The sequence below is a fragment of the Rattus norvegicus genome, chromosome 3 (assembly GCF_036323735.1).
Source record: "Rattus norvegicus strain BN/NHsdMcwi chromosome 3, GRCr8, whole genome shotgun sequence".
In the NCBI taxonomy this organism is placed as follows: domain Eukaryota; kingdom Metazoa; phylum Chordata; class Mammalia; order Rodentia; family Muridae; genus Rattus; species Rattus norvegicus.
The window spans coordinates 37,445,019-37,468,279 of record NC_086021.1 but is presented as its reverse complement, the minus strand read 5'-3'; the positions used below and the strand labels follow the sequence as shown (position 1 = coordinate 37,468,279).

The window sequence follows — 23,261 nt, the reverse complement described above, 5'->3', positions numbered from 1 at the left end:
CTGCATGCTCATAACAATTCCCATTCTGTCACTCTGGATCCTTCCTGTTTGTCTAGCCCTCTCCCCAGCTCTCAGTTCTTCCTTCTATGCCTGCTTCTGGATGTTCCCTTTCTTCTATTCCACCTGCACCAGCCTCATTCCCTAAATTAATTAGGGTTCCATTAATAGAATAAAGTCCCATGATCAAAAGCAACCTGAGAAGGAAAGAGTGTGTCTCATCTTACATTTCCACATCACAGTCAACCTTCAAAGGAAGTCAGGGTAGGAAATCTGGAGGCAGGAACTGAAGCAGAATCCATGGATGAATGTTGTTGCCTGGTGGCTTTACTCTACATCAATTGCTCAACCTGGATCTCAGGCATAGGGGTACCACCCCTCAGTGGTATAGGGGGTACCACCCCTCAGTGGCCTGGGCCCTTCTCCATCTATCATTAGTCAAGATAAAGCCCCCACAGACTTAGACAGGCAGCCTGACGGAAGCACTGTCTCAACTGAATGTCCTCTTTACCTGTACTTCTACCTCATGTCCAGTTGACAAAACAAAACAAAAAACTAGCCAGGACAATTGACCTCTTGTCGACTTGACACACGAATACATCGCTATTAATCCGTAACCTTTCCTTTCATGTTTATCCCCAATGTCCCTATACCAATATCGCAAAATAAAGCACATTCCAGTTTTTAAAAATCCCATAGTCATTAAAAATCCAAACACTTTAATAAGTCAGCCTCTGCTAGGTGTGGTAGTGCACACCTTTAATCTCAGTACTTGGGAGGCAGAGCCAGGTGGATTTGAAGCCAGCATAGTCTACAAAGCAAGTTCCAGGACAGCCAAGGCTACACAGAGGAACCCTGTCTTGAAAAACAAAAAGTTTCGATGGAACCTGTTACTACGTACAATGGACATATGCCAATAAAAATTTTTAATTAAAAATAAATAAAACAAAATTCAGTCTCTTTAAAATAGCCAAAGCCTCGGGGCTGGAGAGATGGCTCAGTGGTTAAGAGCACCAACTGCTCTTCCAGAGGTCCTGAGTTCAAATCCCAGCAACCACATGGTGGCTCACAACCATCTGTAATAAGATCTGATGCCCTCTTCCGGTATGTCTGAAGACAACTACAGTGTACTCATATATAATAAATAAATCTTTAAAAAAAAAATAGCCAAAGCCTCTTTTGAAGTTCAAAGTCTCTCCAAAGTATCTGGAGTCTCCTAACTGTGGACTCCTGTACTATAAGAAAACAGTGTGTGTGTGTGGGGGGGGTAACAAATTTCAAATAGGAAAAGCCAGAGCGCAGTTATAATCATACCAAAGCACAACCAAAGGCCAACAGTGTAACAGCCAAAGCTGCTGGATTCCACCGTCAGGTTCTATCAGGTTCTGCCATTTGTGACACTCATAGCTCCTCCCACAGGCCCAGGCTGGCTCCACTGCATGCCTGCTGTTGCTCTTGCTGGCCATTCATGGTACTGCCTCCCCCAAATGCTGGCCACTTCGCTGCAACTGTGCTGTGCCTTCACCAATAGCCTCTCCTGCTCTATTCAGGCACTCTCCCCTGCCACAGGGTGCCAGGCCTCAACTTCTCTTCATGACGGCTTCAGTCCTGGGCTTCTATTGCAGCTGAGTCCTAGCCTTCATCAATAGGCTCTCCTGGGCTCTCCTGACGCCAAGTCTCGGCTGCTCTCAATGGCCTTGTCATGCCTTCAAAGCCAGTATCACCCGGAAGACTTGCTAACATTGCCGAGCTCTGTTGCCAGCATGGGATGTAGCCTCAGTCCCTGGGCCATAGCCTCTGTGTGCTGAGGAGGCACCCCCAGAGGATTTAGCCTCAGTGATGCTGTTCTTTTCTTAATCACAGCTGACTCTTCAGCTCCAGATGACCAATATTAAAACTGTACCAGCAAAGCAAAGACTTCACTTTGGTGGTTCTGGTCTCTTGTTAATCACAGCCAGTTCCCCAGCCCCAGCTGACCAGGACTGCATGGTCTCTCACTCATGTATAGAGTCCTGACTTCCCTCTGAAGGCCAAGCCAGGCTCCACCTCTGCTCCACTCTCTGTCTGCATCGTGTTTCCAAGTCCCCACAAGAGCTCGTTAAGCTCTGAACACTTGATGACTTGTCCAGCCCGAAGTTCAAATGCCTCCTCAGACCCTCCAAGCTATGGTCAGACCTGTAGCAGCAATACCCCACAAAACTGGTTCCAGTGTCTATCTTAGGGTTCCTATTGTCGTGATAAAACACCATGGCCTAAGCAATATGAGAGGAAAAGGTTTGTTTCAGCTTATGCTTCCATATCACAGTCCATGACTGAAGGAAGTTGGGCTGGAACCTGGAGGCGGGAACTGAAGCAGAGGCCATGAGGGTCCTTCTTACTGGCTTGCTTCCCATAGCTTGCTCATACCATCCAGGGCCACCTACCCAGGGATGGCACCACCCACAGTGACCTGGGGCCTTTCTCATCAGTGATTAATTAAGAAAGTGCTCCACAGGGAAGGGGAAAGCATGATCAAAATATATTGTATAAAAATTATTTTTCAATAAAAAGGGAAATATTCATAGACTTGCCTACAGACCATCTGATGGAGGCATGGTTCTACTGCACATCCTTCTTCCCAGAAGGCTCTAACTTGTGTCAAGTTGACAAAAGCCTAGCCAGGATAGTCCCCGACGTGGTTCTTCTGGTCTGGTCATCCTGGCTAGACTGGAGAGTTGGGAATGGCCCATCTGCAAGGGTGAGACTGTCCCTAGTCTCTCCAGCCCATGGGTCTTCTATCAAGCAGCCATTTAGGATGACAGTCAAGGCACCTTGGAGCTGGCTGTAGGTCTCTGCTCCATGCTCCTATGAGGTTGTTTAAAAAAAAAAAGTCTGAGTTTAGAGCTTTGCCTTCTGATGTGGGGTGTTCCGCAGCTAAGGGGAAAGGTGCAGAACTGTCATGATGTGATTCTGGGTTCATTAATTCACACGTGCATGTGCGTGCGTGTGTGAGTGTGTGCATGCACTTGCAGACCCCTGGCTTGGGTTTGGGGCTAGGAACTTCAGGATATTTTAACTTAGCTGGCCTTTAAGAATGGATTCCTTGGAAAACAGGTTAATATATTGAGACATTCAAAAACCATGCAATTTAAAACCGTTTGTGTTGGTGTTAGAGTGAGAACAGGCCCTGGAAGGGAAGGTGCATCTTCCCCCTCAGTGTCTGTGAAGCTGGGTGTGTGTGATGTTCACCCATCATGCACTGTCCAGTGGACGCCAAGCTTGACTACTGGGGAAGTAGCCAGACCCACCCCACTGAGAACTCGGGACCAGGCCTCCCTTGCTTTTCTGTCTGCACAGTCAGGCTCCCATGCTTCATCTGCAGCTCACCGACAGGCTTCAGAATCTCCACGTTAGAGCAGCAGGTGAGAGCACTGACCCAGGGCCTCCTGACTGCGGAGGCACCCCCATTACTCCCATGGACATGATCCTGAGACAACTGTCTTCACCTTAAGCCAAGTGCAAGCGGTCTTGGAGGGAAGCCATTACAGAGTTGTATGGTTAAAAGCTTTCCGCATGGAGGACTATAGCTGTTCTAGCCAGGTTTCTAATCCCTTCTGGGTGTAGGACATGTCCTTCTGCCCTTCCTGCTCTCAGAGCTCTCCAAGGTCCTCCCTCACCTGACCAGGTGTCTGCATTAGAGAAGGGGCTGCTCTGCGCAGGGGCCTGAGGCCTCTTGGTACTCGGGATGTGGAACATGGTGCTAGGCATGTGGAAAGGAATTGTCCCTCGATAAAGTGACAGTGTCAAACAGCCTGTGTAGAGATGGGATCTGGAGATGATGGTGTATCTGTGAGGTCCGGATGACTGGTGCTTAACAGAACCCGGGGACTGTCATTTGTGGGATGCCTCTGTAGCTTAACCTCTGACTTTTTACAATAGCTTTGTTTTTGTTTCTGCACCGACTGTGGTGCTAGGGGTGGAAGCCAGGGCCTTGCACGTGCCTAAGCAAACCTCCATGGCTGAGCAGTCCTCCCAGCCCTTTAGGAGTCTTCTCCAAGGCACATCAAGCAGCTGAATTCATTTGGGATAGGGAAAATCCTTAGTTCTTGTCTTCTTCAGGGGAAGAACTCAGTGAAAACACAGACATTTTAAGCAGAAGTTCATTTAGCAGAGCAAAGCCAACAGTCAGACACAGGGTGAGCAGCCCCCAACATGGGATGTAGCCTGGTGTGGTCTATGATATGGATTTAAAGCTGTAGGAATATTTATGAGGCGGCATATTCATGAGGTGATAGTGACCCTTTCCCTTCCCAGCCCATGGTGGACCAGATTTCCCTTTCACCGCCTTTCTTCCCATGATCCTCTAGGAAAGCCCGTGGGACCAGACTTGAAGTCAAAACCACAATGCAAATGGCATTTTAATAGTGCTGGGTCTCTGGAGCATACAGACCCTTCATTAGTGCCTGTGAAGGATATAGCACAACCCTACCTGCAGCTTCAATGGTGTCTCACCACAGCAGCATTCTGTCGGGTGGGAGACGCAGCCCTGGTTTTCTTCAGTCACTTCACATCTAACGAGTCACCTGCATGGTACTAGGCTGCACCACGCGAACCCCAGAGAGGGCAGATGCCAAGGAGGGTGCTGTTGGGTGCCCTGGGACTCACACCAGAAAAGGCCTTTGGATTGGGACTCGCGGGTCAGATGGTTTAACACAGGTACCTGGAGTTTGTGGAGAGCCATTATCTGCAGCAATCATGTTATCACCCCTAACCAGCCAAGCTGGCTAGACATCAGCTTCGTGTTTTTGTCTCATTGCAACTTAAGAGTGGCGGGCTGGGGGTTTAGCTCAGTGGTAGAGCGCTTGCCTAGGAAGCGCAAGGCCCTGGGTTCGGTCCCCAGCTCCGAAAAAAAAGAACAAAAAAAAAAAAAAATCCGTAAAAAAGAGTGGCGCAGATGTTATCATTTTCTTTTTTTTTTTTTAAGAATTCTTTCTTTTTTTTTTCTTTTTCTTTTTTTTTTTTTATTAACTTGAGTATTTCTTATATACATTTCGAGTGTTATTCCCTTTCCAGGTATCCGGGCAAACATCCCCCTCCCCCCTCCCCCCTCCCCTTCCTTATGGGTGTTCCCCTCCCAACCCTCCCCCCATTGCCGCCCTCCCCCCAACAGTCTAGTTCACTGGGGGTTCAGTCTTAGCAGGACCCAGGGCTTCTCCTTCCACTGGTGCTCTTACTAGGATATTCATTGCTACCTATGAGGTCAGAGTCCAGGGTCAGTCCATGTATAGTCTTTAGGTAGTGGCTTAGTCCCTGGAAGCTCTGGTTGCTTAGCATTGTTGTACATATGGGGTCTCGAGCCCCATCATTTTCTTTTACAGTTGAAAGAAAGGTTTAGACGGATCAGCCTGTCCTGGCCATAGTAGTTGTGGGGGCAAGAGGTTGTGGCCTGAACTCATTCCCCGAAAAACTAGGCACTACTTTATCAAAACCCTGCGTGAATGGCTGTGGTAAGATGGCCGTGCTCACCCCATTCATGTCTGCTGTCTCTCATGCCTGCCCAGCACTGCAGATGGGGGCTTAAGTGTCCTGGGGCACATGAAACTGTGACTCGGGGCTAAATGACTTACCAAGACTGCACGGCTAACAAGCTGGCACCCCTGCATGTGCGGCTGACTCCGGCGCCTACACTCCTTCCTCCTCTTGTGCGTGGGGCTCTGGGGTCTCTGGCTGTGGCTGATAAATTGCTCCTTTTGGCTTATGAATAACATGGCAAAACAAATTGCTTTGGGGACCTAGAAGGAAGTCGTTGGCCTTGTGTAAACTCAATTGGAGTGTCACCGAGCAGACAGCTCGGGGGCGTCTACAAATACCTTCTGAAGATATCCCCAAAGTGAGTCACCCGGAAAGCAGGGTGCCCTGTGTTTTTGTTTGTAAGTGAGTTTTGAGAAATGGCCTTGAGATCTTGGGTTTTTGGCACCTTTCCCATCCCAAACTGCAAAGGCCTTGGGAAACACCCCAGAGGAGGAGAGAAAGGGGTGAGGTACTGGCTATTTACTGCTCCAAGCCCCAAGCAGGTACACAAGATTAAAGGCCTCCCACCACCCTGACTACATTTAAATATCACTCCAGCTACCTGCCAGTACGCCAGTTCACCATCCCTTCTTCCGTGCCTGGGCGACCGTCACAGCGACTGTTAAGCGCTAATAACTGAAAGTGCTGGGAACAGGATCTTGTTTTAAAGTTTACATTCTCACAACTATTTTATGACTCTATCAAGCATGATAAGATGAAGTCCTTCCTTGTCCCTTCTGCTTGTAGAGATGTCAGGGAGGCACGCCCTGGGGCATGATGGGGCATCAAAGGAGGCTCCAGGGTTGCTTTGGAAAGTGAAATGTAGCCTCTACTCAGAGGGAAGGAGCAGGACCTGGGGTGGGGGTGGGGGGGCCTGATGTCTAAGCAGATGCAACCTGTGAATTGGGCAGCTTCCCTGAGAGCAGCAAAGACAGGATCTGGGTCAGCTGAAGAAAGGGAGAGACAAAGCCCTAAACATTTGCACTGCTTCGAAGCCTCTTTCCAGAGGGGGTGGGGCGCGCAGTAGATTACAGCTTTATTTGTTTAAACCTCCGGATCTGTAAGCATTCGCAGTCCTCTTGACTTGTGCTGCCTGGTTGTAAAAAGAACAGTTGAGCGAGCTCATTGTTGGGGGCTTCTTTCTTTAATGTATTTTACAAACACTCGCGGTGACAGGCCTGACATGCAGATTTCTATGTACCCGCTCTTCAGTCTGGGATTACAGCATTAATAACACAGTCCCGAGCTCCGTGCCATTTTTAAGCATGATCGTTATGATAAAGGGCATATACTTAATTACAGGCCTGCTTAATTACAGCTCTGTTGAAGCTCGTTTGTTTAGGAGAATGCTAATTGCGCTACGGAGCCCGAGGCACATCCTCACTTTCTGCTGCTCCTCGTTGCTCCAATCCATGGATCAGCGTTTGTTAAAGCTGCCACCATCTTTCCTTTAAGGAAAAGAAGAAAGAGGCAGCAGCCACGTACTGAGGGGACACAGTTTCGGATGTCAGGGGCCACCACACCAGGGAGGTCTCCCGAAGTCCAGATCCCTGGCTGTTGTCAAACGTCATGTCTGTGGATGAACTACTGTAGTATGTCCATTTTACAGACAGTCTCAGAGGTATGGTAGCCCTGGCATGGACAGCCACCGTCCACCTACATGAAGGGAGCAAGGAGGGAGCTCACGTTTGAGCTCCCAGCCCATCCGCCATGCCGTGAGCCTGAGCCCCAGCTCCATTGTGCCCCAGAACTTGGGGCCTGACTTTGGTGAATAGAGGCTGCAGTTGGGAAGGTTGAACCATTTGGAGCAAGTTCACATAGGTTTCCTTCCTTTCTTCTCTTGCAGAAGAGACCTTGGTAGGACTGTGAGTGCTCTCTCCACCTTTCTTCTCTTCTTTGCCTTTATAAAGTCACCCTGGGAACCCTACCTGGAGAAAAGGCCAATGCCTGTTCTAGCGTCATTCCTGATTCTGCAACATGACTGCAAGGTCAGACAGGATCAGGGAGAGAAGCCATGCCCTAGCTCTTGCTGATCGGAGGGTGAGGTGACCCTGGGAGATGTGTCCTCCAGCAGTGTATGGCCCTGAACAGGGTCAACGAGAGCCTGGCAGCTGGGACAGCAATCTGTACCTCAGCTCTAGGACAGTGGTGATGAACCCATACCAGCCCTGACTGGGGGAGAGGGGGCAGGGCTCCCGGGAGAGGGAGGACAGGGATGATTTATGAGCAGTCTTGGGGTTCACATGAAAAATGGGTGCCATCATTTTAAGGATTATGTTTGCCAGGCCTCCAAATATTGTCATATATGGAAGGCCGTCCAGTTAGGGCTCCTAGGAGTGGATGCTGTTGAATCAGAAAGGGCCTTACCTCCTACAGCTATACGCTGCAAAGCAGAGACCCTACCCAGTCTCCCAGCAAGCAAACAGCCCTGCCTGTGGGCTCTGCCCAGTGTATCTGTGGGGCCCCCTGAACCGTGTGTCTGGGCAGCCCTTCTCCCTATAGCTGTGGCTTCCTAGCAGATACGGGCCTTCGCCCACCCTGGCCTTCTCTCATCTAGACAGAAGCGCCCATTCTGCCTGTTTCCCATGTGTCAAATGCAGTGCTGGGTTGGTGGAGGGTCCCACCTCCAGAGGCAGCAGCCCTGACTCGGCCTCTCCATTTCCTTACGGAGTTAACTTAGGGTCCCCTGATGTCCTATCGAGGCTCTCAGGATGATCATGGGAGAATACCATGCTAGCACTGGGTGTCATTCTCAAGCTCAGAGCAGACCAAGTGGCACCGTGACCTTGAGAGAGGCACCTTTCCTGTTCAGTAGTCAAGTCACAGTGATGTGTGCAACCGGCGGTGATCCAGTACCCTACTGTTACTATGCACTCACCTGTTCAGCTGGACCCTGGCAAGTTCCCTGCTCTGGTGTGGCCCAGATGCCAGCATTCTGAGCCCTTCATCAGATTCTGCCGTTAGCCAGTTAATGACCATTCCTGCTAGGTCTCCCCCGACACGTCAGTTAACTATCCCATAGGTTTCTTTTCAGATGTCAGGTGATGTCCTGACCCACTTCATGCTTAGTCTGCTTCTCCAGTGCCTAGGCTTTGTCATATGGAAGTGGGGCATGTGTGCCACTTGTGGAAGCCCGGTGACAACTTTGTGGTGTCATTTCCCTCTTTCCGCCTTCGTGCGATTGCAGGGCTCAAACTCAAGTTGTCACATTTGTGTAGCACGCACCTTTACACACTGAGCCATCTCAGTCACCTCTGCTAGATTTTTGAAGGGGTTTGTCTCCTCTGTGCGTGTGGATGTTTTACCTGCATGCCTGTCTTTGTACCACATACATACAGTATTCCTCGAAGCCAGAAGAGGGTGCCGGTCCTCTGGAACCGGAGTTAAAGATAGTTGTGGGCTATCGTATTGCAGTGGAACAGTGTCCTCTGCAAGAGAAGCCAGCGCTCTTAACCTCTGAGCCATCTCTCCAGCCCCCTACCCCTCACCACACACACACACACACATACACACACACACACACACTAGATTTTTACAATGAAATTTGGTCAGTTAGTATGACCTGGAGGTCACATCAGTGTGACCTGTGCTGATCCTCTTGGGCCTCTTCCCTGTTGACTCTACCAGATGGCTAAGATCTGTCCTGTAGTGCACGTGAGTGAGCTGTGTGAGACTTCTCAGCCTCCTATGGTAAGTCCCCTCAGTCACTTTACCAAATGACTCCTTGCAGTCAGGACTGGACACAAGGGGCTCCCATCTCTGCCGCCAGTGCAGACAGGAGCATATCTGCCACTAACACCATCCTGGTGGCCACCACCCTGTAGTCTTATGTTCCTTACAACATGACATACTCTCCCCTCTGTGAGCCAGTAGGCCGCAGAGCTCCCACAAGGCTGCAGGTGAGAATTTCACTGTAGAAGTGGGTAAGGAGAAGCTCCGCTCGCTCTGCATGCTCCCTTACCCGCGTGCAGGTGAAATTCTGTGGTCCATGTCCAAGCCTCGTGAGCCCAAGCTTCCAAGTCACTGCCTCCTGCCCACCTGACCCCAGGAGGCTCCAAACTCTGGAGCTCTGCTTGGTCACCTCAAAGTGATCAGAAATGACATGAGGCCCTGCAAGCATTTGAGGTCAAAGCACACGAGAGCCATGTGAGTGAACAGAAGCTTAGAGCTCACATTGGATGGTCAGTGGCAGGAGCTGGTGTGGCCTCTCCCTGCATGCTGATGGATCCTGCCTCCCTCCCTCTCTGACAAGCCTGTGGTACTATCTGTGGTACTCTGTCTGTTGTGGCAGGTTCTCAGGTGGTGCTCGGATGTTGGAATATAGGCCCATAAAACTATTTGGGACATTCTCCCTCCTTTCTCGGTTAATGTCGAACACAGCATGTGACATTAGCCTTCTCTTCTGGGCTCTGGGGGTCCAGCTGCAGTGGGAAATGCCCCTGACACAGGTGTTTGTTGAACCTGAAAAGTTCACAGGAAGTGGCCTGCAGAGAGGAAGGGGGCTTGAGGTGCAGTCTAGCCCACTTCTCTGCAGTAATTATGGGTCATTACAGACACAGCCTAACCCACACTGTGTGGCCTATCACAGCAGACACCAGACCGGATTTTATCCCTTCCTTTTTTCCACTTCTGCTCTCCTCTTCCTTGGCCCCGAAAGCTGCCCCCAGCATTTGAATACCAAGGAAGTCTTCATTTTAGGAAACATTTAGGGAGAGGCACAATGTCCATTCCAAAATCACGGTCTGCCAAAACCACCTCTTACTGCAGGCCACAGGTCCCTACACTAAGGGCCAGGTCTGTCGGCTGAATTTTGCCTCAGCTCAGTCAGCAGCCGGCCTAATTCTCAGTTCACAGGTAACACTGTGAGGGCCGACATCACATGTTCCTCCTCTGTGGCAATATTGCTACCAGTTTAGCTGTGGAGATCTAAACACAAGTAGATTTCGGAGGGTGTGGTACAGGACAGAAAGGGCTTCCCAGTCCCTGCCCTTCTCACTCACAGGCTGCTTGTTCCTCATCCTTTCTCATGTGGAAAGTAAGCACACAGGGCAAGTCTTAATTCAGCCCTGAAGCCATGACAGAGAATGAGTAACTGAGCATATGTCACAGCCTACCCCCTCCCCGCCCACACACACACTGAGCCCACTCTTCAGGCCCAGGGCACGTTCCCTGAAGACTCAGAGCACACCTCCCAGCCATTAGCCAAGCTTCTTTTGTCCATGCCTTCATGTGCTCACTGCAAGCCCAGCCAGGACTCAGGCATGGCCACCTGACCGCCAAACTCCTTGTCTTTCCATGGAGATGGATGAGCACCAAACACCACTCGGGATCTGTGGCTCGACCTAGAGAGTGAACAATGGATGTGCCCCTGGCAGCTTCCCCCCGGGGTGTCTGCCCTCTGTCCACTCCCACCCAGACATCACTTTCTTCCTGCGCTCACCATTTACGATATAGGTCAGACTCCTAGACCCGAGCAGGAAAGGGCTTCCGTGCCAGCCCTGGGCTACGCCCCTGACTGACTGCCTACACACAGAGGCACCACACAGGCAGTCTGCGTCCCTGGGTCAGGATGTCACCCTGTCCCACTCTGCAGCTCCCAGACGCTCGAGCTGGGTAGCACCTGCCTCCAGCCCACCAGTGCTCTCTGTACTGATGTCTTAGCTTCTTGGTCAGCAGCAGTGTCTTCAGCGCCTCCCTCTCCTCTCTTCTCTTGCAGCAATGGACGGTGTGCCTTTTATGATTTCAGAGAAGTTTTCCTGCATCCCAGAAAGTGTAAGTTTATGCATGATCCTCCTCTCCTCCTCTCCCATCCCAACCTGAAATCCTTCAGCTTCTGGGCACACGAGCTGCCCTCAGCTACGTGTAGCTGTTTGTTTGAGACGAGGTCTCACGATGCAGCCCTGCTGGCCTGGAACTAGCTTTGTGCACCAACCCGGCCCTCTCCTTACAGAGATCCACCTGCCTCTGCCTCCTGAGAGCTAAGATTAAAGCATGTGCCACCCAGGCTTAATGATTCTCCTCAAGTCACATAGCTCTGGCCAGCTTGGCACTAACTACACAGATCAGACTGCCACCAGACTCAGAGAACTCCATGCTATACCTTCCTGGTATAGTGCCACCACATGTGACCTTGGTTTTTTCCTCATGGTGATGGAGTTGGCCATAGTCCCCTGTCATTGCCATATTCTGTGCACACTGCACACTGCACACTCTGCTGTCACGGACAGCCTGTGCCTCTGCCTATGTTCTCTGCCCAGGTTGAGCCCTGAGCCTTCCTGAATGGCACAGGGACTGGGTGAGCCAGCCAAGAGCAGAGGCCAGTAGCCAGACCCTGAGAGGTCCCTGCCACAGCCAGGGCCTCGCACTGGGCTACATCCCCTCCTGGAGACACCCTTCCATTGGTGCCCGGTCCTCAGGACACCCTTCACCCCTCTCTCAGCTATGCAAGCCTGAGCCTCGCGCCGGGTCACTAAACTTGTTTCTGGCTTTTATCCTTCCTGCAGAAGATTGCTCTGAGGCATCACTAAACACCACGGCCCTAGTTTGGCCCAGCTAAAGACCCCTTCAGTGTTTTTCTTGGACCCAGTTTAAAACCACCCGGCTGGCGATCCAACCTGCTCTGTCGTTTCCATTTTTATGAAATATAATAGGCCTCCTCTGAACCCTTCTGGTAAGCGCTTAATCTTGAAAAATGCTCCTGATGTGACACAGGAAGCCTGAGGAACTTCAGCAGAGCCACTTGGCTGTGTTGCCATGGAGACGCTGGCACTCTCCTGCATGCTCCCTGGGAAAGGCTGCTCTGCCCTGCACACCAGCTCCAGTTGAGAAAGTTTAGTGGAATAGTCAGAGCCTAATGATGCAACAGCTGGACCTCTGCTGGCTTCTGGGCCAGGCGGGCAGCCAGCCCCATCCTCACGCCACGGAGACTGGCGTCTCCAGCATAGCCAAACTGTTTTGTGGCTACTGGTAGCACAGCCCCAGGAGCTCAGGGTCTAATTTGGTGGCCCTGTCCCAAGTTCGCCCTCACAAATCCGTTGCTGCCAATTCAGCAAGCGCTCAAGGCCACGGATGCAGGCCAAGCCCAGTGTTAAGCTCTTCCAAGTACTTCTCTGTTTAATCCCCCTGCAGCCAGACCAGAAGGGCCCGCCCATGCCACTTAACAGGCTTTTAAGTGTGGCGTTTAAAGTAAAGGCAAAGGGGTGTCCAGATGCCTCCACAGGTAAGAGGCCTGCAGCACAAGTCCAAGCACTGGAATTTGGTCCCAGGGACTCACATAAAAAAGCCTGATACAGGGGTTGGGGATTTAGCTCAGTGGTAGAGCGCTTGCCTAGGAAGCGCAAGGCCCTGGGTTCGGTCCCCAGCTCCGAAAAAAAGAACCAGAAAAAAAAAAAAAAAAAGCCTGATACAGTGGCATGCGTGTGTGATCCCAGCACCCCTAAGAGATGGCAGCTATAAGCCTAGAGTGCAAGGATGGCAGGAACATGAGAAAGCCTGCCTCAGCAAGGTGGGAAGAGACCCAGCTCCCGACCGTTGCCCTCAGACCTTCCTCATACTCACATGCCAGATAGATAGATAGATAGATAGATAGATAGATAGATAGATGGATGGATGGATGGATGGATGGGTGGGTGGGTGGGTGGGTGGGTGGGTGGGTGGGTGGGTGGGTGGGTGGATGGATGGATGGATGGATGGATGGATGGATAGATAGATAGATAGATAGATAGATAGATAGATAGATAGATAGATAGATAGATAGATAGATGGTATAATATGATGGATGGGTGGATGAATAGACAGACAGGCGGGCAGGCAGACAGACAGATAAGATTAACCCGTTCTGCATCACGAGGCAGCCAGTTTGGTCTCCAAAGCCACCCACCAGCCTCTCACCTCCCCCCATGGAGGACCCCTCTGGGGACACTAGCCCCACATCCACCACCATACTTTGGTTCTGTGGGGTTCTCAGGCTTCGCCTGCTGGCGAGGCTGCAGAAAGCCGGGCTTTTGCTGCTCTTGGGAATACAGAACTAGTGTACCTGGAAGGAACTAGTGTACCTGGAAGGAAATTGCAGCCTCACAGACAGGGAAGCCTCTCTGGACCTCCAGCTGACCTTTTTGGCCTGTGTATTTGCCAAGAAATGTCCCAGTGTCCCTGGGATTGCAGAGCCCCCACTAATGTGCAAAATTGTCCTGTTGCCCACCTTTGACCTGATAGCTGGCTCTCTCCTTCCCCTATCACTTCCAGAGACCTGGAATCCACCTGACTCCCCTGTGTACTACAGGCCCCTGAAACTCCTTAGAGCTGACACTGTTCTGTAAAGACAGCAGTCAAGGCGGCCTCTGGTTTAGACATTCCAGCCCCATACTCCATCACAAAAGCATAACCCTCACATCCTCTCTTCAGAAGAGAGGATGAGGTACTTGACCACAGACACAGCTTCCAGAAGACCACGACCCCCTCACGCCCCAGCTAAATCCCTGTGGATATGTGGAAAGCAGCTTTGTGATAGGAAGGCTTAGCCCACCGTGTCTTCCTGGTTCCTCCCTGGACCCCATAATGACCGAACATCACAATATCCGTTCCCGTGGGAGGGGGTAGAGATATAGAATGGCTTAGACATCATAAGTGTCATAAAAGCAAGGGGGCATTCATTCTCCAGCCATCAAAAAGGGTGACTTGGTCTATATTTTCAGATGCAGCCCTTTGATCTCTTGGGAATCACCATCAAGTCTCTGGCGGAAATTGAAAAGGAGGTAAGAATGTGCTGCTCACTCCTCTGAGGTCCCTGTCCATCGGGCCCTGTTCTAGGGAAGAGGCGGGGAGCTCTAATGAGGGAAAGCACTGGGTCACTTCGCATGCACCTCTCCCTTGCCGGAGACTATGACTGTGCTCTCTCATCACTTGCCATCAGGACTGTCTCAGTGATTTAGCCAAACCTCTTTAGGACCCAGAGGAGTGTCCTAGACCCCTCCTACTTAGCAGGCCCCCTTTTGATGGGCCAGTGTGATGGCATTTGGGTATCATAAGAAAGACACCAGGGGCTGGAGAGATGGCTCAGTGGTTAAGAGCACCGACTGCTCTTCCAGAGGTCCTGAGTTCAATTCCCAGCAACCACATGGTGGCTCACAACCATCTGTAATGGGATCCGATGCCCTTTTCTGGTGTGTCTGAAGACAGCTACAGTGTACTTATATATAATAAATAAATTAATTTAAAAAAAAAAGAAAAGAAAGACACCAGGATCAGGGTCCAAAAGAAAGGTCAAAGAGATAGGCCTGAGACGGCGGGTCTCACGGGGCCTTGCTGGGCTTGTCCCTCTTCTGAGGCCAGCATCAGTCTGCACATTCTTCTCTTTGCGGAGAAGACTGCCACAGTCACGTGCTGCCACCAGAGCTCCTCAGAGAGGAACATCTGTCTCAAAGATGGAAATGGCAGAACCATTTCAATATCCCTGGTTCCTTGGGGTTTTCTCGTATGTACCCAGCCAGCAGAAGCCGGCTGCATTATTGAAAGATGGCTGGAATCAAGGAAAATTGAATCAATGCAGTACAACAAATTTCTAAACCTGTCAAAGCAAAAACAAGATGAAAACCTCCCCCTTTGTCTTTGATTCTCCGTAAATCATAAAAACCTGATTGTCACCTGCAGTTTTGTTTGTTTGCCGGCAACAGTGGAAATGGCTGGCCAGGATGCTAGGAACGTGGTGTGCAGAATTTCACATCTACCCTTAAAATGGTTCTGCAGTCCATCTGCTCAGAAGAGCATTTGCCAGGATCGCAGCCTAGGGCGGGCCTCCTCTAGGGATGAAGCCGTGGGTACCAAGGGAGGCTTTGTGAGAGTGGCCTGCTCCAAGTGCAGTGGGAGTGCAGGACAGAGCAGGGTCACATAGACAGGCATTGGAGCAGCCTGACAGGCAGCCACCCCCCGGGTCTGTGCTGGGGTAATGGGAGAAGGTATCTCAAAGGGTGTCAGCCGGTGCTGTGGGAACAGATGGACAACTCTGGAGGCAACTGGTACCCACTGCTAGGGCTGGCTGCTCGAGAAAGGGGTACCAGCATCCCTCCCTGCCATCCTGTCCATCCCTGCCCTTGGAAGCAGCGTCTTCTTCTTAAGCACTTACCTTGGGCACAATCCTACAATTTGGGGCTGTCTTGTTCTCACCACAAGTGACCAAGTGACCTTCTTCCTCTTTTGTATGAGGCAAGATTGGGGCCTAGTCCTATCCTATGTCTGGAAGTCCCCCAAAGGGAGCCTCTCCAGGCTAGAAGAAATAGTGGGGACTAGACGGCTGGTGGTCCACCTGGGTTCTGAATGCAGTGAGTAGATAGACCCCATTGTCAGGCCAGGGCATCTGACGTCAACACCAAATGTCTAGGTTCTCCTCTACCCCAGGGGCGGGACCCTGGCCAGTCATTGGTTCTCCTCTACCCCAGGGGCGGGACCCTGCCAGTCATTGGTTCTCCTCTACCCCAGGGGCGGGACCCTGGCCAGTCATTGGTTCTCCTCTACCAGGGGCGGGACCCTGGCCAGTCATAGGTTCTCCTCTACCCCAGGGGCGGGACCCTGGCCAGTCATAGGTTCTCCTCTACCCCCGCTGGCCCCTGGCCAATCATGTCCTTATGGTTATCTTCTTCACCTCAGCACTCGGTGTCGGAAATGGCTTCTTCCTAGACACACCACCAAGTGTTGCGGACAGTTCTGGAAGGAGCTCCTGGGCTTGATCCCAACGCTTCTGGTTGGCTTTTCCGAGCCTTTTCTGTCAGGTGGCATAGCCATGGGAATGCCAGCAGTGCTTAGCAGGGCTCTGCTGAGGTGGCTGGCTTTGGAGCAGGGCCTGATAATACAGAGTATATAGCATCACCGTCCTCTCTCCCCCTGGGGCTGGGGCAGCAGGCAATAGGTCGTGTCTGCCCGTCCAGGTCTGCAGCTGAGGGATGCCATCCGGCCTGGCAGAGCCTCGGTCTGTTTCTCACTGTTAGTCTTGGTAAGAAGGCAGACCTGCATTCGCTGCTGAATTACACTAAAGGTGCTTTACGGAAGATGAGGAAAGGTGGAGGAGCGTGGTGAGAAGTGCACACTGTAAGAAGGATGTCCCTTAGAACGAGTGTCCCCAGGCATGGTGCTGCCTCTGTCAGGACATCCGTTTTTCCCTTTTTTCATGGCTGCCTTGGTGAAGAAGCCACAGCCTATTAGAAATATGCTCTGCTCCCTGTTTGTATTTACAACTTGTTAAACCATAGCCCCCAAACAAATCAAAAGGTAGAATGCTTAAGGCAGGGGTTTACCTACAGTTTTTATATATTTGTTTATTTTGTGGCAGTGGGAGCCTGACACATCATGTGTGGGGGTCAGATGATACTTGCTTAAGTCTGTTCTTTCCATCATATGAGTTCCACAGATAGCATTCAGGTTCTCATGTTTAGCGACAAACTTCTTCCCTCAGTGAGCCATCTCGCTGGCCTAGATAACTACCTTCGAGTTTGGAGCACAGGCTGAAGACATGAACATCTAAGATCCTGCCCCTGCCTCTTTCCCACATTGGGGAGCAAGGTGTCCAGCCACCCTGCAAAAGAAACCTGGACTAAGGTTGAGTGGACAGCCAGAGTCCCTGGCCCTGACTAAAGTGTCAGCAGGTGGCTCCTGGGAAAACACGAGGACCAAATGTAATCTGTTGGATATATTCCTGCCAACTGGTCAGTCTGTCCATCCAACAGTAGGCTGTATCTTAGTCGTCATCGTATTGCTAGGAAAAGACACCATGACCAAGGGAACTTACAGAGGAAAGCATTTCATGGAGGGCTGGCTTACAATCTCTGGGGGTTAGTCCATGAAGGTCACGGCAGGAAGCATGGTGGCAGACAAATGGCACTGGAGCAGCAGAGCTGAGTGCTCCATTTGATCCTAATCTCACAGACTTAGGTCCGCTGGGACTTTTGAAACCATACCCACCCCAGCAACACCCAAGGCCATGCCTTGCCTCCTCAAACTTCCAAAGTCCCCACCATCTAGACACCAAACATTCAAGTATACGAGCCTGTAGTGGCCATTTTCATTCAAACCACTTCACAGAGCATGCTCTCCTGACACCCCACGTAGCCATGGAGATTTTCTGAAACTCAGTCCAGCCCTGTCTGCCACTCACCTTCCCCAGCAGGTCTGCTGTGGAGCTGTTAGCCCTGTTGGCCTAAGAATAGTTAGAAACGAAGCAAGCACCTCAGACAAATGGCCAGCTACCAGCAAGGACACCTGCCCAGTGCAGGTGCCACCGTGACCTTGATGAACACTGAGTCCCATGGTGCTGCACAAAACTCAAGGAAGAATATGACTTCCATGCTGGCAGGCCGGGCAAACAGAGGAAGCAGTGTCCTGACTGGCAGCATGGCCTGCCAATCGGCACTCAAACTCCAAGTTCCCCAGGTTCCCTTATGGATGTGTTGATGGTGGAGGTGACGTGGTATCATGGTTGGGACACTGCAGAATATGCACGTGTCCAGGGTCTGGTGCCATGTGTTGATGGTGTAGGCCACATGATGCTTTTATAGGCAGGACACAGGCATGAAGTGCACATGTCTGTGGTCAAGTACCATGTGTCGATCTAAGGGATGTGTCATGGACAGGGTTCAGGTCCCCAGTCTGCAGGTGTTGAATGCCACATCTACCCATAGTTGTTTTGTGGTTTGTTTTAGTCAGGGTCTCGGTATATAACTCTAGCTGGTCTTGAACTCACAGAGGGCTATGCAGGAAGCCAGACAAGGATGCCAGCAGGTGGCTCCAGGGGTCCTCCTCTCTCACCTTCCCACTTCATTCTTTTGAGCCAGGGTCTCTCTCTGAGCCTGAAGCAGAGAGAGGAAGGTAGCAGGAATCCAGGGATCACCTCATCTCTGCATCCACGCCCAAACCTCAGAGAAATCCCTTTGCCTCCCAAGCCCAGCTGGAGCACAGGCCTCCTGGGACAGTGCCCCATAGCATAGTGTCACTATTGGGCACCTCACAGCTGGCAGAGGCAGGCCTTCAAGCGTTCCGCTCTCACATCGCAGAGCTTCCTGGCAGTACAGTGCGCACAGCCCTTACGTCACAGGAAGACACCCAGAAAAGGTGGTGTTTAAAACACAAACCATCAAGCGGCAATGTGGCAGGGGGGGTCATCGAAAACACAAAACCTCCAGCCTTCAGGCACATACCGAGATGTGGGTGGTGGAAATGGATGAAGCCATGATTAATAAAGTAACCCAGCCCGAACGCTGGCAGTCTCTGAGCTCTCAGAGCTTTGGCACGTACACCTGTCTGCCCATCTTCACAGAGGCCTCAGCAGGATACCTGCCAAGGCAATAGAATGATTTCTGCTGTGCCCCCCTTCCCAAGGGAGGTGATCAAGGAGTCACAGCAAAGTTTTCTGACCTGACAGTGTGTCTCCCATCTTGTTTTCTTGCCTCTGTGGGAAGGAAGTGTGGGGCTACTGTCCTCTTAAAGCCACACTGCCCACCCCACCCCACCCCCGCCCCAGCAAAAGCTGCTCCATTGAGGAGCAAGGAAAAAATGCAGTTCCGCAGCGATCCATGATGAAGCGTCTTCCCTCTGAGTGAGTAGATGGGCATATAAATATTCCCCGTCTCCGAGGCTCTTTATTTCCCTTGTAAGCAGTTGTCCCATTTCTCCATCTGATGGATTCCCTGTCGCAGCTAGTGTGGGCGTGCCCCACTCTCTCTCCAGCCACCTCCTCAAACAACCATCCCTGCCCTGGCTGGCTCAGTCCTCTGTTTCCTTCCACCAACCTGTGTCACCATGGGACTCCACCCCAACCAGACCGACCTCACCACCCTCTCCATCCCAGGGTCGAGATTCAGGGCCTGGAAGTCTCGTCCCACACAGACCTTTTTAAATCAGAAGTAACGACCCCTGTAGTGAAAGAGCATTGGCTCTGGGATGCCAGTCGGTCTCTGCGGTCTCCGTGTGAACAGGCTCACCCAGAACCCTTCACAAGGCGCATGGGGCTGTGGCTAGCGGTCTCTCCTTGGCCTACCTTGCTTCCTGCTGGAACAGACAGCCTCCATGTTCAGAGGACATGAAAACTGGAATGGAGAGTCTCATTAGCAGAGGGACCATCTAATATTAATCACCCCCTTAAAATCGACAAGGGAGGCAGTTCATTTAACCACTTAATTGCTACAGGTTTTTATGGGTTGCTGTTCGCAGACATATTTAATGAAGAAGTTATAAATCTAAGAGAGCTTAAAATTTTAATTTTATCCCTAAATATTATCCTTGTTCTCGAGTTTGTAGCCAGGCCTCAGGAGTGTAGTCACGTGAGATACTCTTTAAATGAACATATTTGCTAACTGGCATGATTTCAGTTTTTAAAACATTGGTTCCAGCAATTAGGTTTTTTTTTTCTCCAGTTCCCAAATGACTAGAGGAATTCGTCTTGATTATAATTGCTCTTAGCCAGGCATAGCTAATTTGTGTCTTTTTAAGTGTTAATTAGTAAACAGTTTGAGCTGACATCTTTATGTGTTTGTGTGTTGAAAAATGGGCTTATTGCTTATTTAGCTCGGGGCCGATCCCGCTAGCGTTTACGTCACGACTCAGGGGTGAAATTAATGGAACCACTTTTGGCAGCGTGAGGTTAAAAGAATTTTCAAATTCAACTTCTGGAGGTCCACTTTGTTGGGGCCTCTTCAAATGAGCGAGGTTAGGGTGGGCTGGGGAGCTGTGTCTGCTGGAGGGAAGCCAGGTGGGTTTGCATTCACAATGAAATGGCAGAGTCCCAGTTTTATCACAGCGAAGTGCGCGGATCCAGCCCAGTTGTTCCTTCCTTTCTGCTTTTGGATAAGCTTTCCTCGTGCTTATGAACATGAACGGATTGGATGGCGGCTGAGTTGCACCCACAGAAATATGTGGTCCCTTTGCACCCTCTACTGGCTGCGTCTTGAACTGCAGTGGCTTAGAGGGCTGCCTGTGCTAGGTCAAATGTTCTTCAACCTGTGTCCTTTCAACAGCTTTATTATCGGCCAGGAAGGCAAAATATTTGGGGAAACAAATCTTCCTACCTTGTTCACTAAATGTGACTAATCCAGTAGGCTCTTCTAAACTCCTGTATGTTCTTCAAAGGCCCCAGTTGCCATCCTGATTTTTACAGAGCTCACACTGGCTCAAGACCATTCCTGCTCAAAACAAAGAAACTCCAGAAGACGGTGCCTGGTCACGCAGGAGTGTGCTGGTCAGCTGACGGTGTCACTTTATACTGTGCCTCACTGCACTGTCCGCACACAGGCAATGGCTGCAGCTGCAAAGAGAAATTTCTAATTTTCTTAAAGAACCTAATAGGTAGGTTAGATGGCATTTCTAAAGTAATAAAAGATGCCTTCCAGCGTGTGATGGGTTTGGCTCACCCTGCCACATTCTGCTGACCACAGCCATGCACCCTCGATTCATGCCACAGACCAGCGTTAATCCTCCACTGAAGAGGACCTCACTGGTGTGGCATCATTTGAAGCAAACTTGGGACTCCTCCCAGTTGGAGATTTTATGGGAGGAGGTGGAGGCAGAATCTTGATTCTCTCTGTACCTCAGTTTTGAAGGCAGCATCTTGTACGAAGCCTGGAGCTCATTGACTGAGCTAGACTAGCTTTGCCAGTGAGCTGCAGAGGTCTGACTGCCTCGGCTCTCCCACCACTGGGCTCTCCCACCACCGGCCTTTATGTGGGTGCTTGTGGTCTGAACTTAGCCCCTCATGCTTGTGTGACAGACACTTTCCCAACTGAACCATCTCTTCCTACCAAGGCATCAGCTTTTTTATGCTTTGTGTTTCCCCTACAGACACATATGCATACAAATACAAACTGAGAAACACGTGAAGTAAAGAGTGACTAGCCCCTGCTGCCTTCCTCAGACACGCACATCTAACCAACATTACACCAGGAAGCTGTCAGTCACAGCTCTGTAACCTGCTTCCCACTCCTGCTCATTCTAAATCCCTCCCCTATGCCCACAGATAGTGTAGTTCTCCCTTCATCAAAGAGGCTTCTTTTGCAGCAGATGGAGACCATTTCAGAATCCACAACTGGCCAAAATGCAGTTTGCAGCCCATTCCTTCTACTGGCTGGGTTCCCTGCCTTTAAAAAAACAAACTCTTTTTCAAGAATGTTATACAAGAATACTGTATTTCTCCTGCGTTTCTCCCATGCCCTTTCAACTCCATGACCTTTTCAGTTACACACACACACTCTCACACACACTCATACACATACTCACACACACACACTCACACACACACTCTCTCACACACACTCATACACATACTCACATACACTCACACATACATTCACACACACTCACATATATACACTCACACACACACTCACACACACTCACATACATACATACACACATACATACATACACACATACATACACACTCACATACACACATATACATACACACACTCACATATATACACTCACTCACACACACATATACCCACACTCATATACATACACACACAGTCACATATATACACTCACATACATACATACACTCACTCACATACATACATACACACACTCACATGCATACATACACACACATACATACATACACACACATACACACATACACACACACACACACACACACACACACACACACACACCCTCCTGAGTCCATTTAGCATCGTGAGTTGGTTTTGTGTTTAGGACGACCACGTGGACTGGCCGACCACAGAGGCTTGCTCCCATCCGGGGCTCGCCTTTTGGAAGACCGGCTTCCCATCCTCAGCTGATAGCACTTGCACTCATGTTGGAGCCATGTGAGATTTTCCCCACCCCTACTGGGATGTCAGCTCATGGCATCTATCACCAGGCAGGCCTTGTTTGAGCAGCCATACTGTTGAGATTTAAAAGGTACAACTCCCTGCCTCAAATAGAAGATACCATCTTGTAGCCGCATCCTGGCTCGCAGACTTTGACGGTCTGGCCTCTCCCAGGCCCCTCCCTGTGCTGTCTGCAGGGCTCCTCGAGTCTTTAGGGTAGAGGGTGTATATATTTATCAGCTGGGCCTGGGCACCCCACAGTCAGGCGGTCTCTGCATTTTGGCCAGTTGTAGCGCCTGGAATGCTCTTGTCTTCTGGGAAAAGAAGCTTTCTTGGATGAAGAGTAAGAGCCACACTTACCTGCGGGCATCAGGGGAAGGATTTAGAACGCTGTCGGAAGTTACTGTCACTGACAACAGTACGTTCCTTTCTAGGGTCCTCACCAGCCACAGGAAGGTAGTTGTCTAGGTTTCCGGTGTCAGGCATGAGTTTGCCCGCCCCGAGCCGAGCAGGCGAAGTTTGAGTTAGGCTTGGGTTACCTCTGAGGTCTAGGCGCCACCACTGCCCTCAGGCACATCTCTCTACGCTGTTCCTTGTGCTTCACCAACTTTACAGCTGAGGAGGACATTTCAGTGTTCTCATGCTTGGCACTGGGGGGCTGTTAGTCTGTGGCTTTGTGGGGTGCATCCTCACCCCACGTGCCATGCCCTCGTGTGTATATACTTAGCCAGTCAGCCACTGAGTGACTTTGGGGTCATCCCCAGTGACTCCCTCTCTCTCAGTGTGTGTAACTTGATCTGCTGTGTGTGTGGCTTTGCTCCCCTGGGTATGGCTTTCTTTAGAAGGAGAAATATTAGCTTGCTTTCCAAATGGAGATGAGCCCACTTAAGCCCCAACCAAAGGAAC

General features: G+C 50.7%; 1 protein-coding gene and 1 long non-coding RNA gene across 3 annotated transcripts in view; one reads left to right on the top strand and one right to left on the bottom strand.

The window, feature by feature from the left end:
• Mvb12b (multivesicular body subunit 12B) overlaps nucleotides 1–23,261 on the top strand; it is a 158,641-nt gene that overhangs the window by 121,997 nt on the left and 13,383 nt on the right. For both annotated transcript variants that reach the window (XM_017591884.3, NM_001271232.1), the window contains exons 8-9: nucleotides 11,264–11,319; nucleotides 14,241–14,300. In XM_017591884.3, the coding sequence (XP_017447373.1) occupies nucleotides 11,264–11,319; nucleotides 14,241–14,300 (116 nt within the window). The remainder of the gene's footprint in view (nucleotides 1–11,263; nucleotides 11,320–14,240; nucleotides 14,301–23,261) is intronic.
• LOC134486076 (uncharacterized) lies at nucleotides 7,726–13,166 on the bottom strand. The gene is made up of 2 exons (XR_010064762.1): nucleotides 10,988–13,166; nucleotides 7,726–10,889 (listed from the first exon to the last, which is right to left on the bottom strand). It is a non-coding gene; the product is annotated as an uncharacterized LOC134486076 (long non-coding RNA).